The 19,537-nt window shown below is 34.0% G+C and overlaps 4 protein-coding genes across 8 annotated transcripts; 2 read left to right on the top strand and 2 right to left on the bottom strand.

Moving 5' to 3' along the window:
* Positions 1-51: 51 nt before the first annotated feature.
* LOC106389406 (tRNA uridine 5-carboxymethylaminomethyl modification enzyme MnmG) lies at positions 52-5,010 on the top strand. The gene is made up of 13 exons (XM_013829642.3): positions 52-377; positions 455-582; positions 670-761; positions 959-1,072; positions 1,240-1,570; positions 1,827-2,006; positions 2,534-2,614; positions 3,019-3,237; positions 3,385-3,527; positions 3,792-3,958; positions 4,106-4,329; positions 4,416-4,508; positions 4,603-5,010. Exons 1-13 carry the CDS (start codon positions 188-190, stop codon positions 4,795-4,797), a joined length of 2,157 nt encoding a protein of 718 aa, XP_013685096.1. The 5' UTR covers positions 52-187; the 3' UTR covers positions 4,798-5,010.
* A 698-nt stretch (positions 5,011-5,708) lies between these two features.
* On the top strand, positions 5,709-7,299 carry BNAC03G45190D. The gene is made up of 2 exons (XM_013826188.3): positions 5,709-7,189; positions 7,264-7,299. The coding sequence occupies exon 1, from the start codon at positions 5,856-5,858 to the stop codon at positions 7,074-7,076; it is 1,221 nt and encodes a 406-aa protein (XP_013681642.1). The 5' UTR covers positions 5,709-5,855; the 3' UTR covers positions 7,077-7,189; positions 7,264-7,299.
* Positions 7,300-7,834: 535 nt separating this feature from the next.
* On the bottom strand, positions 7,835-10,569 carry LOC106389407 (serine--glyoxylate aminotransferase-like). 4 transcript variants are annotated; one of them, XM_013829643.3, is made up of 5 exons: positions 9,935-10,569; positions 9,062-9,586; positions 8,510-8,876; positions 8,213-8,423; positions 7,835-8,140 (listed from the first exon to the last, which is right to left on the bottom strand). In XM_013829643.3, exons 2-5 carry the CDS (start codon positions 9,549-9,551, stop codon positions 8,003-8,005), a joined length of 1,206 nt encoding a protein of 401 aa, XP_013685097.2. In that variant the 5' UTR covers positions 9,552-9,586; positions 9,935-10,569; the 3' UTR covers positions 7,835-8,002. The 4 variants fall into 4 exon arrangements, with proteins under 4 accessions (XP_013685097.2, XP_013685099.2, XP_013685098.2 ...); XM_013829645.3 differs by having other exon boundaries at positions 9,062-9,576; XM_013829644.3 differs by lacking the exon at positions 9,935-10,569 and adding an exon at positions 9,792-9,908.
* A 6,234-nt stretch (positions 10,570-16,803) lies between these two features.
* LOC111203724 (protein RGF1 INDUCIBLE TRANSCRIPTION FACTOR 1) lies at positions 16,804-18,774 on the bottom strand. Of its 2 annotated transcripts, none has more exons than XM_048751127.1 (4): positions 18,639-18,774; positions 18,113-18,358; positions 17,893-18,033; positions 16,804-17,298 (listed from the first exon to the last, which is right to left on the bottom strand). In XM_048751127.1, the coding sequence occupies exons 1-4, from the start codon at positions 18,639-18,641 to the stop codon at positions 16,939-16,941; spliced, it is 750 nt and encodes a 249-aa protein (XP_048607084.1). In that variant the 5' UTR covers positions 18,642-18,774; the 3' UTR covers positions 16,804-16,938. The 2 variants fall into 2 exon arrangements, with proteins under 2 accessions (XP_048607084.1, XP_048607085.1); XM_048751128.1 differs by having other exon boundaries at positions 18,113-18,349; positions 18,639-18,741.
* Positions 18,775-19,537: the final 763 nt, after the last annotated feature.

Raw genomic sequence — 19,537 nt, 5'->3', positions numbered from 1 at the left:
AAAAACTATCGACAAAATAATAAATTAAGTTGGGAAGAGAGAAACTCTTGCTTGGTCCTTGGGGATTTAGATTATTCCCATTTTATAGAATAGCCCATTTCCTTCACTAATCCAATAACTCAAATCATCTTCTATCCCCGATTGAATTGCTGCGTCGACCACTCACAACCTCCGCTTCTGTTTAGAGATGAGAGCCACCACCGCCTCCACCTCTTTAGGTCTCCGGCATCTCCGAAGCTTCTCTTCCACTGTCCCATCTCTTTCCTTCTCTTCCTACTCCTCCATCTCATTCCCTCTCCACTCTTCTCGTCTACGCTTCCGCCCTCGCACACTCTCCCTTAACCGTCCTCACGCCACAAGCTTCAGCTCATCACCAGGTTCCCCAACCACCAAACCTCTCATCCAGATTTTTAATTTAATTATTTTTGCTAAAACGAGTAATCAATCTCTTTAGGTGGTTCGAACTACGACGTGATCGTGGTTGGAGCGGGACACGCCGGATGCGAAGCCGCCTTAGCCTCCGCTCGATTGGGAGCTAGCACTCTCCTCCTCACCTTAAACCTCGATCGTATAGCTTGGCAGGTTTGTTTGTGTATTATGTACACTACTTGTTTACAACTGTGCAACAACAGTAATCCCGATAACTAACTATACTTGTTTCGTGAGAAGCCTTGCAATCCAGCAGTCGGCGGACCTGCAAAATCACAATTAGTTCATGAAGTTGATGCACTTGGTGGTGATATTGGCAAAGTTGCCGATCGGTACGTTTTCGCCTCTTCAAAGGAAATTGAGGAATCAGAGGAGATTAGATTGAGTGTTTATAGATCTACTAGCTCTGTTCTTATATGTAGTTTGGAGTGTAAAGAATGCTTTGTTAACTTATAGGTTAGGTGTAAGTAAACACTGTTAACTGATCATTGTTTCTTCCTTTGTCACTGAACGATTTAATGGTGTGCAGATGCTATTTACAGAAGCGCATTCTAAATGTCTCAAGAGGACCTGCCGTTAGATCCTTACGTGCTCAGACCGACAAAAGAGAATATGCCATGGAGATGAAAAAGATTGTGGAAAGGTCAGCTTAATTACTATACGTCTTGCTTACATATCTAGATTTTTTTTTGTTGCATATAAATCTCTAAGCATGTGTAAAATACTACTTACAAGCTATTTTGGAATAATAATAATCTTGAAATTATATGTTTTGTAATAGCTGCAATTTTTTTGTTTTTGGTATGGCAGCACTGAGAATCTCAGTATTAGAGAGGCGATGGTAACAGATATCCTTGTTGGGAAGAATGACAACGTTGAAGGGGTTGCCACGTTTTTTGGGATGAACTTTTATGCGCCTTCTGTGATTCTCACCACTGGAACCTTTATGAGTGGGAAGATTTGGGTTGGTAGGAAGTCTATGCCAGCTGGAAGAGCTGGCGAGTCTGCCTCACAGGGCTTGACAGAGAATTTGCAGCAGCTTGGGTTTGAAACAGATCGCTTGAAGACCGGTACGCCAGCTCGTGTTGATCGCCGGACCATTGATTTTTCCCTCTTGGAGGCTCAACATGGAGACGAAGAGGTATTACTCTATACACTTTAAATAAATAGCTTATTCCAGATCATTCTTGTATGGTTAGATGGGCTAAAACGATTCATTCAATGAGTAGCCACTTAGGCAGCAGCAAGCTTAAGTTTTGTACACTTTCATTGGCGCTTTCTAAATACATTTCTCATCAAATGGAACAATATTTCATATTGTTCTCTGGTATCTAACCAAGGTGATTCATGAACCTTTTGTATTTGAAGATGCTGAACATTAATGTTCCTTTTCCCAGGTCAGTTGGTTTAGTTTCGACCCAGATTTTCATATTGAGAGAGAGCAAATGTCCTGCTACTTGACTCGCACGACAGAGTTTACTCACCAATTGATCAGGGACAATTTGCATGAGACCCCAACGTATGGTGGATGGGTTGAAGCAAAGGGTCCTAGGTACTGCCCTTCCATTGAAGACAAGGTATATTCTTTTGTTTTTTTCTTTGTATTGTCTCGTTCGTGGACCCAGGGGAAGTTACATCAGACATGGTTCATCTACCTTTCATGTTATTGAGCTGATTGTTTTAGATATACTTGTCAATGTTTATGAGTGGAATCACATTAATAGGACTACTGAAACCCGAATTTGCTAGACAATGTGATTTTAATACTATTTCCGTCTCCAACATGCACACATATGCTGATAAGTCATTAATAATAATACATAAGAGTTAAAGCCTAACCGAAGCATGTGTAATAGTAGGGGATGGAAGAGATCAATGGGGCGTTTGAGTTTATGTGATAGAATCAATTAGATATCCAAAAGGAATAGGAAGAATAATGGGTTGAGGTTAGGCTCTGTAGGAGGAGTAACAAAACAGTAATCGTTTTAAACTCTTGCACTCACTGTTTTCTACAGTCGGTACATAAAAAAATGTTGACCCATCTTTCTCATAAACTACTTTTGATTAAGTAAATTTATACCCTTTATATCTTATTTGGTTTCAGATTGTTAGGTTTAAAGACAAAGAGTCGCATCAAATATTCCTGGAACCAGAGGGCCGAGATGTTCCAGAGATCTATGTGCAGGTTGATGCATGCCTTAGTTATGATTCCTCTAACTGTTAATCATCTCTGGTCTGGTAGGGAAAAAGTGTGAAACCTAGGATGGAGAAAAGGAATCTAGCTTGTGTCTCTATATTATTATCTGAAACATATGCTTTGTTCAGGAATGTTCTTTATTGATAGTTTGAGCAAGCCTGAAGTTTGTTACTATTCAGAAGTTGTCTGTAGTTTAATGTGAGGGTCTATAAGTTAAGTTTTCAAGACTAGAGCAGATATCTTAGCTTGTTTGTTAAAGTACTCAGTGGCTAATCTATGCATTGATGTTTTAAGTCTACAAGGCTAAAATATTTTTTTTTATGAGTAATATATTAGAATGCAATGTGCTCTGAGATCAGTATCATTCTTATCGGGTTGTAATTTTTCCATAGGGATTTTCAACTGGTCTGCCGGAGAATCTCCAGCTGCCACTTCTAAGAAGCTTGCCAGGACTCGAAAATTGCGCCATGCTAAGGCCTGCCTATGCTGTTGAGTATGATTATTTGCCAGCTCATCAGTGTTCAAGGTCCCTTATGACGAAGAAAATTGAAGGTCTTTTCTTCTCTGGTCAGATCAACGGCACAACTGGTTACGAAGAAGCTGCCGCACAGGTGACTGATCTGTAGCAGACTTTATAACTGCTGTTATGTAAAGAAAATATGTCAATACATTGAAAACTGCTGTTATGTAAAGAAAATATGTCAATACATTGAAAACTGCTGTTATATATCATTGATCTGTTATTTATTGAAATATAGGGTATTGTATCTGGAATCAATGCTGCCAGACATTCCGATGGTAAGAAGCACGTTGTTCTTGAGAGGGAAAGCAGTTATATAGGCACTTTGATTGACGATTTAGTCACAAAGGATCTCAGAGAGCCATACCGCATGCTAACAAGGCAAGTTACATTTAGTTTTCTTTTTCATTATCCTAGTTCTCCTCCATTCATAAACTCGAAATGAATAGTTTCTGAATTATGGGTAGGGTAGAGATAACCGATCTGGCAATCACTTGCTGTATATAGTTTCATTTAAACTAATAAAAGACTTCTGAAGTTTTCTTGAGCTGCTCTATGGCCATTGACTTGCTTAACACTCTTTTATTTTTCTGTTCACATGAACTATTTTGTTTGATAAAATATGATTTTTCTTCTCATTGACAGCCGTTCGGAACATCGGCTTCTTCTTCGATTTGATAACGCGGATAGTAGACTGACGCCTCTGGGGCGTGAACTTGGATTGATAGATGATAGACGTTGGAAGTTATACCAAGAGAAGCAAGCAAGGATTTCAGAAGAGAAGACGAGACTCAAAACTGTCAAGATCTCAGGTTTTCTTCCATAACTCAAGTTTATTTTTTTATTTTTGACTGATCACTGTTACACATGGAGCTCACTGTCTCTCAAAGCAAACGTATTAAGATCTGGGAAATTGTGTTGGCGTCTTCAAAGATTATGATGATGTATTTTGCTTACAGGAGGAGGGGGTGAATTGGCTGCTGAAGTTACCGAGGTGTCTTCTCAGCCAGTCAAAAAATCAGCGACACTAGAGAGTCTACTCAAGAAACCCCATGTCCACTACAACATACTTGAAAAGCATGGTTTTGGAAATGAGACATTGTCTAGAATGGAGAAAGAGTGTGTAGAGATCGATATAAAATACGAAGGCTTCATTCTGCGCCAGCAAAATCAGCTGCAGCAGGTATGTTATGTCCATTAAATGCTCCTCATCTGCTTTGGATATATGGACATGAATTGAAAAAAAAATCAAATAATATCCTTTAATAGATGGCCCAGCAAGAACATAGACGACTTCCAGAGGATTTAGATTACTTTTCGATGACAACTCTTTCCCATGAAGGGCGTGAGAAACTATCAAAGGTTTGTGTGTTTAAGGACATATGAGTAGACGGATAATTGCTTTTGTTTTAGAGCTTATCGAGTCTAATGTTATGAATCATTATAAAATTTTCAGGTGAGACCGCAGACGATCGGGCAGGCAAGCAGAGTGGGCGGAGTCAGTCCTGCTGACATAACAGCTCTCCTTATAACACTTGAATCAAACCGAAGAAGAAGCCAAAGGTTGAAGAGAGGAAAAATTTTGGAGCATGCCTTGGCGGGATCCAATCCACGCATGGTAGAAGATAGTGAGCATATGGTTAAAGAGTGATCCCATAAGTTATCATTCAGGTCCAGCCCAGTGCTCCGGTCCATTAACAAATTGGCACATAAAATCCATCTTCCGGTTTAAATCCGGTTTTTGTACGAATCTAGCTTTGGTCCGGTTTAAGTTTGATTTAACTTTCAGTTTCCAGAAGGAATGATAGATCATTTTGTATGTATTGGATGTTGACTCAGCGTTACGATTAGCCGTTCTGACTCAGCAATTGGCCACTGGCATTTAGCCCCAGCGTTATCACGTCGACAAAGCGTGGCATTAGACACTGCGGATGATAAAGCCGAGGAAGACAAGGCCGAGGAGAGTGCTGCCCTGCCTTATGGACGATGCTGGCCAGCCTTAGCCTTATGGCCAAGAGCCTTATTGGTGAAGGAATGAGAAATGGTTTCTCCCAGCCATTGCCAATGAAGGTTGGAAAGATTGCAACTCCAAGAGAAGGTGTATTTTAACTGTAACCAGTCCTTAGGCTAAGAAAAGATAAAAAAAACGGAGTAGATTCTCAAGTTGGAGCAGAGTTTGATAGTGATTGTTGGAGTGTTTTCGAAAAAAGAAGTATAAGATTTCATCCAAAAATGTGAAGTAGAAATTTCCTTTCCATTTTATTTAACTCGATTTGTATAAATTCTAAGAACACGAGAGAGAACGAGTGGTTTTATTTTTCTAGATTTACATGATCTCTATTCTTAAAAGTACCAGAGATCTAGAAATCTGTAATTAGTCAGAAATAACAATAAAAATAACGAAAATTACCTAAAATTAAAGAAAGAGAGGTCTAAAATATTGAAGATGATTAATGAAAGAAAATAGTAGTCAACGGAAGGTGATGCAATTGATTCGGTGTTCCAAAATAACCAAAACGAAAACAAGAATTTAATCTTTTAAAGAAAAATCTTTTTGTTAATTAATATTTTTAGTGTTTTCAATTTACTTTTTCATTTTAACCTTCATGCATTGCTCGCCCTCGTCGTCCCTTCCAAGGACGACGACGGATCTATCTTCGTAGCCACCCAAAGAACAAATTTTATAGAAACAGTTCTGTCAAGCAAAAAATGTCTTTTCTTGCACCTTGTCAAATTCTGGAGCTGAATGTTATTTCTGCCCAAGAACTGGCACCAGTGGCACGGTGCATGAAAACATATGCAATAGCCTGGATTGACCCGGAGTGTAAACTAACGACTCGGGTAGACAATACGGGCGGAACAAGCCCTACATGGAACGACAAGTTTGTGTTTCGTCTAGACGAGGAAGCACTCTACGATGGTACATCAATAGTTGTTATAGAAATCTACGCATTGCATTGGTTCAAAGATATTCACGTCGGAACGGTGCAAACGCTGATCAGCGATCTTGTGGACCCTTCTTCCGCGATGAGATTTGTTACCCTCGAGGTTCTTCGTGCGTCAGGTCGCCCTCACGGCCTCCTAAACATTGCCGTGGGGCTCATCGATAACTCCGGACAAAGCATGCCTCTTTTGTTTGAAGAAGATTTGATGTTTCACAAGAAAAAAATAATATCTTCAAAACCGGCCGGTCTTCGACGGTCCAAAAGTGATACAAGCTCAATGGTGGAATCACCAAGGAAGAAGGTGGCGCAACAACAAACCCGTGTGAGTTCTACTACAAACTCAGGTTTTGAGAAAGATGACTTCTCATCTGATTCTCAAATGGTTGTGTATAAACCACAAAAGAAAACGCCAAATGCCATGTTGAAGCAAACGAAGCATAACGTGTATGGGACACCAATGAGACCAAAGAACAAGAATGCATATACTACTCCCAAAAGGAAGAATATTGAATATGGAACACCAATGAGGTCGAGACCGGTTGTGATCACAGAGTCTGATTTGGGTCCTTCAGCGTCAGTGGTCGCCGCTCAAATTGCAAAGGAGAAGGCTTTGACAGGGAGAGATGCAGAGAGTACTGTGATAAGTGTTGGCGCACGGAGCGTTGAGGGTCTTCGTTCTAAGCTAGAAAGGTGGCAAGCGAATTTACCTGTTGTTTTAGACGTTGGTTCAAGTTATCAACCAAGTTCTGACTACAAAACAAGTTCTAACTTCATCCCTAAATCGAGTTACAAGCCCAACGAAACCGTCCCGCGGAATCAACAGATGATTGTAGCTCCTCCTCAAAAGCAAGGTGGGACGAAAAAGAAAGGAGGTGATAACGGATTGTTTTCATGTTTTGGTAACATTTGTGGCATCGAGTGTTCTATTGTTTGCGGTGGTTCTAGTGGACAAAAAGCATCAAGAAGAATAAAAAATAAGAAATGAAACTTTCCAATTCATATTCCTCTGAATAATGTTTCGCTCCCTGTGTCTATATCTCAAGCTTATCGATTTTGCAACTTAATAATCAAATCTGTAATAGGATGACAGGGACGAAGGTACATTTTCTTATTGAATTTAGTTAAGTTGGATTAATTCTTTCTAACAATTGATCATATATCTGTTTATGCAGGAATTTCAAAGTTACCAAACTTTATGATTCACTTTTTAAAAAAAAATAAATAACTAGGATACCTGTACTGATTATGTTTATTTTCCTTTGTTTAATTCTTTTTAACAAAATAAAAGGAAAACATTGCTACGAATATTGTGATGATGCCCATTATGAAAAATGATAGATATATTTGTTCTCCAAATTTTACTTATTCTCCTAGCTATACTTTGTTTTTAAACTATTTTACTCAGGTTCATTACTCATAGAATAAAACACATTTCTGTATTCTTATGTTGTTTACTTATACCTTTGTTATCAACATAAGACCTTAGCCGATGAACAAAATTCAAATTTATAACAAAGTGGATGATTGGTTGGACTGTATCGCTAGAATTTAGTTCCTAGGATTAAGTGTGTCTGATTTAAATTATTATTATTATTCTGATTTAAATTATTTCATAAGACAATATATTGATATTTAAATGCGTTTAAGGAATTGATAGAAAGATTAAATACAGTGCTTTTATAATATATCATGTAAATAAAGTTAGTTTTCAAATATGTGCTTTTGTTTCAATGGTATTGATAATGAATAAAAATAAATCTGACCTTGTGTTTGATAAGTTTTTTTTGGGAATAGTTGCACATAAAATAGATATTGTTTTAGTAAATAAAGAAGCTGAGAAAAGAGAAAACAAATAGTTTTGTTATACATTGAAAGGGGGTGGAGAGAAAGATGGAGAAATAGGGATATGAATTAGATCCGGGAAGGAATGAGAGGGATCTGGTGCTGGAGATAAGTAGAAGCAGCTGCAACTCCACTTCCCAATACAACTGGGTAGCCAACATCCTTGAGTATCATCTCCACTCCAGCCAAACACCCAAGAAGTTGCAACTGCGTATAAATTTTGTACTTCGATTAGAGTTTTGATTAATCAAATTTGGATTAAACAATAGGCAAACGTACCTCATTGAGATGTCCAAGATGCCCAATTCTGAAAACCTTGCCAGCCACTTTGTTGAGACCAAGACCAAGACTAAGGTTGTACCTCTTCCACGCCCTTTTCACAATCTCAGTACTGTCTATATTTGGCGGCACCATGACCGCTGTCACTGTGTTACTTATCCACTCCTCCTTCTGTGTACAGTTTTTCAGCCCCCACGCTTCCACCGCGAGCCTACATATATATACAAAGATCATATTAACAAAGAAACTCTAGTTGATATTTTCCAGAATTGTAGCTATTAAAAGACTTATATGTACCGTGTGGCCTTTCCCAAACGGGCATGACGGGCGATGACATTCTCAAGTCCTTCTTCAAAGATAAGATCAAGAGCAGCTCTAAGACCGTAAAGGAGTTGAATGGAAGGTGTGTATGGCCAATATGTACCGAGCTTGTAAAACTTGAGGTAGTCATTCCAATCAAAGAAGACTTTGAGGGATTTTGAGGTTTTGGTAGCTTCCAAAGCTTTTGGACTGGCGCACACAATACCAAGTCCTGTTGGAAGAGATAAAGCTTTCTGAGATCCGGTCAAGGCCACATCCACTCCCCACTCATCCATTCGGAAATCAAGCGCACATATGGACGAGACACCGTCCACAAGCAGCAAAGCCGGGTGCTTGTAGTGATCTGTGTTAAGACGAGTATACATGTGTTAAGTGAAATTAATATATTTTGTACAAAGTCGGTTTGTAATCGGATCCCAATTCCAGGGTTTTGGGTTGATAAGTAAAGTATATATTAATTTATTTATTTTTTGAAAAAAATTAAAATTATGAAGACAAAGAGATCAATGTTTGGGAGGAAATATTTACCGAGGAGGGTTCGGACAGCAGAGATGTCATTAGTGACTCCAGTCGCGGTCTCGTTGTGGACAATGCAAATGGCTTTGATGGAATGATTTTGGTCCTGTGAGAGCTTTGAGGCCAAGACTTGGAGATTTGCACCTTGTCCCCAGTCACTCTCCACCACATCAACGTTAAAATTTAGCCTCTTCTGCTGGTCAATCCACAGCAAGCTGAATTGCCCTATCAGAAACGAGACGATCCTATCTCCGGGAGATAGCGTGTTAGTCAAGGCACTCTCCCAAGCACCAGTACCAGTAGTCGGAAACATAAACGGTGTCCCAGATGTTGTCTTGAATATCTTCTTCACGTCCTCCAACAACGTTTTTGTAAGTGCGGGGATGGCTGGTGAACGGTAATCCTCGTTGTTTCTGTTCATCGCCCGGATCACCTGTTCCGGTATGTTCACTGGTCCTGGTACGAAAAGATGGTGTCTCCCTGGTCCATTCATATAGTCCATTTTTCCCCTTTTCTTGTTTCTCCTCCTGCTCCACACTACAAAAAGTTTACAAACATTCTAAACTATAAACGCTCGCAAAAGTACGATAGAACTAAAACATGTGAGTATATGCATGTCATGATGTAAACTGTAATATGTATTATTATTGCTACCATCAACTCAGGTTAGCAGTAGCATATTTTCGCATGAAGAAAAGAGTAAATAATAAATAAAATAAACGCCTATCTACATATTACATACGCCAAAAGTGCGTTACTGATAAACAGGTGTAAACCAACAAATATGTGTGATCGATCGGCTGAAAGAGTTAAGAGATCAGGTATTCAGAAAAGTGTAACAAGCGGAGAAAACGAAGTAATAACAAAAAGAAGAGACAACTTTACCTCTGAGTAAGGCGGAAGCTCCTGAGGGCCTTTGCTTCCCAGAAACCTCGTTAATATATCTTCCTTTTAATTTATTTTATTTTATTTTTAATTTCATATCCATGTTTTTATTATCCCGATCACAAGGATTCGCTTATTGGAATTTCTCCAGACGCGTGGCGGATAAGACGCAAGGAGAAAAAATCTTTTCAGTTACGTATGGCTCACAAGTATTTGTGATATATTTGCATATTTCTCCTTCTTCCTTCTGTATCTTCTATTTCTTCCCTTATTAGTGTATTTCATAATAATAGTGAGATGGAGGGGTGGGGGGAAGAACCTGAGTTTGAAAAAGTCGAGGAATGAGATAAAAGGTTGATAAGAGCTAGGGAGGGAGAATGCAATAGAATGAAGTATTGAAGATTTAAGGTGGAAAAGAGAAGATGAGAGATAAGGAGATAAATGGGTGAGAGCCACACAACTTTTTTGCAACCAAGGCCACACGAGTGAACGCCGAATCCTTGGGTACTTCCTCACAATCACTCGCTCTCTCGTTTAAAATTTTCGGGATTTTTGCACTAGATGACAAATGGATTTGGATGTTTGTTTGAATTTGGTTTACATGAACAATTGATTTTTTAAATAACTTAGCATAACTTTTTCACTACTAGACTTCGGAAAAATCAAGATATAACTTAAAACAAACTGGGAAAATGTATAAGACAAGCACATCGAATTATTTTCTTTTGTTAATTCGTTCGGCCAAGAAATTAATTATTCAATTGAGAATTCTAAAATATAGATATGTGTAGTTCTGGGAGTTCGTTTCAGGTTTAATTTTTCAGTTTCTGATAGTTTTTGTTTGGATATAGAGTATAGGAACCATATGGTGATATGTGTTTGTTTCTTTCTGTTTTTGGCTCGGTTTAGTTAACAATACTGAAAACCGATTAATACTTTGGAAAAATCATGTCTAGTTCACTTTCGGTTTTGTTTAGGCTTTTGAGATGATTTCGTACAATTCAATTAAAAATATAGAATAATCTGGGTTTTCGAATAAAATATCATTTAATTCGTATTGTTTGAATAAATATATAGAGTAATTTGGATAATTCATACATTTTAGTTAATAACATGTAGTTAATTTGGCTTTTGTGAAATTGATTTTTAAAAAACCCTTATATATTAATTGAGAAACATTAGAACATTATTTTATACCCACATGTCACCATGAAAATTCAATTCAGAACTTTTAGTAGGGGTTATTGGTTGTTGTATTTTAATGGATTTAAAAATCCGAACTAAATCTAGTGTTATTGGTTCTATGATTTTCAAATCTGTATTAAAATCATGTGTTATTGGTTTAATGATTCATAAATTCTATATCAAATCAAGTGTTATTCAATCGTACGGATTTACTAATATATTTGATTTAATAATGCATTTTAATGGATTTGCTTGGATTTTTTAGTTAAAAATACAAAGACTCAAATCCGAGGGAAAACCTTCGGATTTGCATATTCTACTTGGATTTATAAATAAGGAGGTGTTATTGGTTTATATATTTTGATTGATTTAGTAATCCATATAGTATTTATAAATCCAAGTAAAATATGCAGATCCGGAGGTTTTTCCTCGGATTTGAGTCTTTGTATTTTTAACTAAAAAATCCAAACAAATCCATTCAAATCCATTATAAAATCAAATATATTAGTAAATCCGTACGATTGAATAACACTTGATTTGATACAGAATTTATGAATCATTAAACCAATAACACATGATTTTAATACAGATTTGAAAATCATAGAACCAATAACACTAGATTTAGTTCGGATTTTCAAATCCATTAAAATACAACAACCAATAACCCCTACTTAGAAAAATAAGTTGGTCAATCTTACCTTATATTATATTTTTTTATTAAACTAACTATTAAATTGATAAATTGTGTACAAAAAAATATTCTCGTACTTTCCTTAAATAAAAGCTACAGAATTGTCAAATATGATTAACATATATATATGACAATTAATGATTATGAATGATAAATATTTGATAATAATTTATGTATCTTAGGTTTTTTTTGTTTAATTTTATATTATTAAAAAATATTAGAGAAATACCGTAGGATAGCACTAAAAAGTTTTGTCATAAATATAGACTCTAAGGATCAAAATGACCAAAATATTTCATTAAAGAGGTAAATATACATTTATACCCCTAGAGTTAACTAATCCAAACCTTAGGGTTTAGAATTAAGGGGTGGGGATTTGAGATTGAGATTTAAAATTTTATAAAATAAAAAATAAATATTAAAAATTTGAAAATAAAAATTTTTAAAATAGTTTCAAAAATTATTTTCGAATTACAAAAAGAAAATTTGAAAATAAAAATTAAAAAAAAATTCTAAAAAAATTCAAAAAAACAAATTATAAAAATGTTCAAATTTGAAAACATATAATCTAAAACTATAAAAAAAATTATTATTTTATTTTATTTTTTATATATCTAGGGTATTAGTGTCATTTTACCTATTAAATGAAATATTTTAGTCATTTTCCTCCTTGTGGTCTATTTTTGCGACCAAAACTTGAAAATGGTCTATTTAGGAGAATTGCCTAAGATATTAAACAACTACATTAACCATATAATAAAAAAATTAATTTTTTTTTATATGTTATTTTTGAATTTTTAAAACGACTATAAATTAATAAAAACGTTAAATGTCTCAAACTAAAATTTTGTGATCAATGGTTTAACTTTTTTTGGTAATAATAAGATACAAATGATCATAAATCGTATGAATATGAAGTCTCATTTACTAGACATTCATATTATATAATTATATAGTTTAAAATTAAACTATATAACATAGAATAATACTTAAATATGATAATTTCTAAATTTGTATTGAAAAAGTATTGAAACCTAAATATTTTAATTTGAAATTTGCATTAAAAAAATTGCACCTTAGAAATTTTGTGTTTATCATATGAATATAAATTTTCAAAATATCTACTCTATTAAAATAGAGTCATTATTTTATCTACCATTAAAAAAGTCTATATGTTAGACTATTAACTAAAAAAAATAACAAAATATCCTAAATTTATGCATATATGATATTTTACTAACCAAAAGAAATATAAATCTAAACAATATCATTTCCGGTAAAGTCTAATCCATTTCTATTATGCAATTATTTTTTAATTCTTTACCATTTTAGTCTAAGCCAGATTTTATGTATTTTTGGGTAATTCATTTGGAAATAAATAGTATAACCCACTTCTTTTAAAAATTATCATATTAAGTTTTTATAGATAACAAAATAAATGATAATTTATTGGTTGTATCATTTCTACGCTTGATTTTTATAGTAAAAATAAAAACACAAAATTAAAATATAATACACTAAATTAAAAATATTTTCAAAATATTATAATAGATAATGTAAAATTTAGCTACACAAAAATATTTCAAGAATACAAACTTAAAAAAATACCAATATATACAATTTTCAAAATAATGATTACATAAATGAAAATTGTTATAATATATATATATATATATATATATATATATATATTATAATTTATTTAATATTTTAATTATTATATTAAAAACAAAAATCTATCCGCACGGACGTGCGGGTTCAACTCTAGTTTATATTAAAATATTGTATACCTATGTCCATGTCGTTGAAATTTAGTTATATACCATATAAAATAAATAAAATAATTATTTTAATTTATTTACCAAAAAATATCGTAAATAAACAAGATGTATTGTTTTGATTTATGTCTTTACTCTAATTTAATTATATACATAATACGTAAATGAATACAAATAAATAATAATAGATAGAAATTAGATTTATATATAACATTCATCTCGCGCAATTGCCCGAATCTTAAGCTAGTAATAGATATTTAGGATATAAAAATTTGGTTTATAAAATTTAGTTTTAGGAATCTGATTATTTTAAAACTTAATATAATTAACATTTTTTTCTATAAATTGTATTTTGACTATTCTGTAGTCACTCAGTTTTTGGTTTGATTTTGATTTTTCGAGTCTGGAGTATTTGTAATTTATCAACTCGATTTTGGTTTTTTTACATGATGCTAATCCATGCTACTGGACAAAGAATCCAGATTAAATAACTGGTCAATTTTACTAGGTCTGAGACGGACCGGGTATCCGAGTAATTTTAAGGTATCCGGATCCGGATCTTTTATCCGGCGGATCCATAATTTTATTATCCTTATCCGGATTCGGGGTTCTCGGATATCCGGGTGTCGGATATCCTTCTACAAATTGTAATATTCGGCGGATATCCGGATCCGGATTTGTATCTTTAAAATAAATAAAAAATAATATCAATATATATAAAATATTAACAATAATTTAAAAATAAAAATATATATAATGTTTTTAATTATTTCTATGATAATATTACAAAATTTACATAAAATTTATATAATATTATAAAAATGAAAATATATTAAATAAAATTAATTTTTATATATATATTACTATTTTTGAAATAGTTATTAATAAAATTTACGGATCCGGATATCCGGACTAAAAATTAAAATATCTGGATCCGGTTTTGACGGATCCAACATTTTACTATCCGGATCCGGATTCGGCCCCTCCGGATATCCGGATTTTCGGATCATATCCGGATCGAGGGATCAAATCCGGATCTCGGATAAAAGTTCGAGGACTAAATTTTACAGTGATGCAGGTGTATTACTCTATATCGTTCCGTCCGCCTTAATTAATGTATGTTTTCCTTTTACTATTTCGTTTACTTCTTTCTGCCTCTTCTTGTAATAAGTGGTTTGTTTCATTATCACAACTCCTGTAAAACGAAAAAGCAAATTTGTACCAAAAATGGATTAGCATCATCAAATAAGGAAAATGGCTTTTGTTGTTTAATCTTTTTTTTTAAAACTTTGTTTAATCATGTTAATCTGTCTACTTCCTTGATTTACCTTGAGTAGATTGCATAATATATAAACATAGTAAAAGTGGTTAATGAATTTTAACAAAATAATGATTAAACCAAATGGAAAATATTCTATATTCGTTCGGAACGTCTCAAACTTTATAAATATGATATTCTTTTTTTTTTGGTCAACAATAATATTTTCAGTAAATAATATAAAATCAAATTAGTTCATAAATATAGTATACAATTATTCATGTTATAGTCAAATAAAATTGTACAGAATGAAATTCAGTAAATCAAGCAGTTCTATGTTTTCGAACCCAAGAAATGTCATTTCATGACACCCTCTTTGTCATCTTAATCGCCATCTCTGTCATTGATGTATGGTTTTTCTTACTTTTTATCTCCCAAATTTGATTTGCACATCATCTTGTATAGTAGGTTGTTGTTCTGATTGATTATGTTATACTATTTTGCATGTTTCATTCTATTTTAACATATTCTTAGTGTTAGTATAAATTGACCACGTTAGCTCACGTTAAAAGATGAGCATATATTTGCATGGTGTAAGGGGTTACCATTGTGTTGGATGCACGATCACACGTGGAAAAGTAATTTATCGTCTAGTTTTGTGACAAATTAGCATGTCTCCCAAAATAATCCTTCATGGTTAGTTTCTTAAACTTTAACTTATAATGGGTATATAGCTAAATTCACTCTTTTTATCAGATATTTTTATAGAATTTAAAATAAAATATAGATGTAATTTAATGAATAAGTAAAACATGTTTTAAATGCATTTTAGTGGCATAGGTAAATAAATCAAAATTTTAAAACATATTCGCATAGACCACCATATACAATCATCCTCACTCACTAGTCACTAACGTCGTTATTACCAACATAAACCGTTATCCCCGATGGTCTAGAACATCATGTCAGTGATGTCAACACACTCGCTTGAATTCAGCTTTGATTCCATTTATAATGCTCGGACCGCCACCGTCAGTGCACCTCCACGTCTGCTTTCTTGGCTTGGATTCATTCGCGTTCAACGGCAGGTGCGTAAATTATTGAATTCACGGAAAAATTCAATACCCACAGCTCGGAATTAGGAGCCACGTGAGTCGCTAACAAATCTGTCCAAAATGAACCCAATTTTATATTCAAGATTTCATGTTCCATATCCTCGATATTTTTTAAACAATTATATCCCGAAACACTTTTTTATTAGGTTGAAATGTAAATCTAAGCCGAAATTTGTACTACAACTCCAATATCAAGGGAAATACTTTGATTTCAACATAATATCTAGATAACAAACAGAAAGAGACCTAATACAACTGTTGTTTGAAAACAATTGATCTGCTTAGACCTCTAGGGATATTGAATTCCCATTTTATTGTCCTGTTATTAAGATACTATTTGGCCAAAACTAAGGTGTTGTTTTAGATTTAGTTTTTTTTTTGAAAAATCATTCATTCACCCAATCAAAATTAACATAAATATAGTTTTTAAGTCAGGAAAACTAGCTGCTTTAAATTTTCACCAATTTGGAATTGCATCACACAACACTCTCGTTTTCAACTATTTTATTTTCTTTTAATAATATTACTAAAATCATGAAATTTACAAAACACAGAAACTCAAATAAACCAAAATATATTATCTAAAACCAAAACCAAAAAACCATTGTAAGAATTACAAACAATATTGAAAGTTAAATGAAAAAGAACTGGGGTTTTCTCCTCCATAAAGCATTTAGGCAACTATTATTGTAATCGTAGGAGGAGAATTTTAACTATAATCCCTCCATTGACAAAATAAGTCCTTCATTCACTAACCACTGCAAGTTGATTAATTTATGTCTCACATATTTTATATGCTAAAGCTAAAGTAACCTATATATACGTAATTAGGGAAAACAAAATGATTGATTATAAGCTTTATTAGATAGAGACACAATAATCCATGCATGTAACATATAAGACTATTATGTGAAAATAAAAATATTTTTAGTCAAAAAAGTAGAAGATTAAAATATAAAACAAAATAAAGGAGAACGTTAACAGAGAGGAGATCGTTGAGGAATGCCTTTGCGCCGATTGATGCAGGCTGAGATATCGTCAGGATCCTCCGAAACTGCTTTATAACTATTAGCCGATTTGGCACAGAAGCAGAAACCGGTTCGTTTTTTTCTAACGACGTGGGTGGTAGTTGCAGCGTCTCTTAGTTCGGATGAAGTCGACGACCAGCTCATGGACTCATCACCATCCACGACCGTTGATCGTGGAGTCTCGTAGGCAGCCATATCATCATCTGCTAGTAAATCTTGTGGGATGATGTAGTCTGGACCTAGGGTAAGAGAGTGACATGGCTTCAGGAATGGAGTAATGTCCCCGTAACTTTTCATCACGAACTCCACCTGTATGGATATTTAGTTAATTGACTCTATATAAAAATGGGTTTAAGAATATTATAAACGGATTTTATTCATGTTTTAATTATAAATACATAGTTCAAAGACAAGATTTAAAAATCCAAAGATACATAAATAAATAATTTAATATTGTACATAATTGGGTTATTTTAGTTGTCCAATAATTTTTCGAAATCCTTTGACAAAAATTTTGTTAAAAAAAAATTGAAATTCTCATATTTGTACAATTTCGGATTTAAAACATTCCAGGGGATGGTCCATGTACTTTAGTTTAGTCACAAAATATAGATAATTTCAAAAATAAAAAAGTGGTAGGTTATCAAATAAGTAAATCAGTTCAGGAAAGATCAGCTTTTCCACTCATGCATAGATTTGACCAAACTCATGTTTCAGAAAACGAATAAACTCATTTTTCAGAAAACGAATAAACTCTGAAGGCAGACTGGCATACTTAATGCGCTAAATAAGTATATTTGTATACATGTATCAAAACTATACAGTTTTGTAATGTGAGAATCAGATAATAAGCAGAACCGAGTCTAATATTATATTATGTAGGACTAAAGGTAATGAAATAACCTTACAACCCAAGGAGCAATGGATAAAAGGTTCTTGAAGACTTCGGTCACATGAAGTGCAATAGTTGCCAGCTCCTTTGAATTGTCTATTTTGTGGTCTCTTCTTGATGAACACCACTTTTGCGCTATTTATTGTATAAGCCTGTCCACAGTTTACCCGAATTTCTATATAAATATATATATATGTATAACTGTATTGAGACTAAGAATACGTTACTTACTTGAACGTTAGAGCAGTCGATGAGTCTCTGAAGATCTTCAAGCCGAACAACATCGTGATACACATAGCGGCGAACCTGAAGGAGTCTGTGATATCTATGCGAGGGTACACAGTGAGGGCATAGACTGATGCAACAATCAAGACAACACACGTTCTTCTCATTCTTCTTTGCCGTCTCATGGTACGGACATCCTACGAAGAATTTCTCTGCGTAAAGCGCATCCAACCATGCGGGTTTCTGAATTCCCTAACACACACCATTTACACAACTTATAATTATCTAAGTAAACAAAAATACATTTTCATACCACAATTCGGTAGCTTCTTATATCCATATTCGTATCTATAGAACGTACCAATGATTCTACACAATTACAAGGTGTCAAGATGAACATTAAGCCACAATTATAAGGAATATGGTATGATTACTTAGAATCGTATAGTAAAGTAACGGAGATGAAAGTGAGAGATTTAACACTTCAGCTGGTACCAAATTGAACAAAAAAGAGTAGAAAAAGTTAACCTACCATGAGGACACAACTCAAAGTAACTAAGCTTTGGAAGATGGAATTTTGGCCACTACTCACTACAAAGAGTAATAATAGGAAGAGAGACAGGTCAGTGGGGTTTGAGATGGTAGGATTTATGGAGGATCACAAGAGAGAGAGAAAAATATCATATTAAATTATTCCTCGAAAGTATAACTCTTTTTACACATTTTAAATTTGGTTTGTTGTTTATTAGTGTTGGTGAGATGAGAGAAAAAAAGGGGAGAGAGAGGGGAACGTGGGAGCTGTTTCCGTGTCTCCTACTTTTAGCATATATTTATTTGGTCATCTCCTTGGCTTGAGAGCTCAATTAGGTTAAACCCTCCTTGAAGAAGCTGCTCTACTTCCATTTTTTATTTCATCATTTTATCTTACAGTTCTTCATTTTATGATCAAGCAAATATATGAGATAACTGGATGACTCTTCCAAGTAGGTGTTTTAAGGATTTGTTTTGATAATCATTACTTCATTAGCCAATCGACGAAAATATCAATCTAGTTTCCCTTTCGTTCCTAAAATGTTACAAAAGTTACATGTATCAATATTAAAATGTAATTTCAACCAACAATTGTGTAATATATGGAGTATGAATTGTCATTTGTCCCAACATTTCGAAATGAATAGGTGTCGTGGTAATCTATAAATAGTTTCATAGGCCTGTTTTTAGATATTCATATACGGTTACAAATTCTAAAATATTTACTGTGGATTTGATAAACATTGAATATGGACGAGTCAAATTATTGCCGAGCAATAATATTACAATAGTAGTGTTCTAAATAGAAGCTATGAACCTAGTAGGGCTAAAGAAAAATAATGAACTATATAGATCTCTGTATTGCAATCCTTAAACCTTTAACTAGTACCAATATAGCCT

Source organism: Brassica napus, chromosome C3 (assembly GCF_020379485.1).
Source record: "Brassica napus cultivar Da-Ae chromosome C3, Da-Ae, whole genome shotgun sequence".
Lineage (NCBI taxonomy): Eukaryota > Viridiplantae > Streptophyta > Magnoliopsida > Brassicales > Brassicaceae > Brassica > Brassica napus.
The sequence above is the reverse complement of the archived record's forward strand: the minus strand, read 5'-3'. Positions and strand labels throughout refer to the sequence as shown.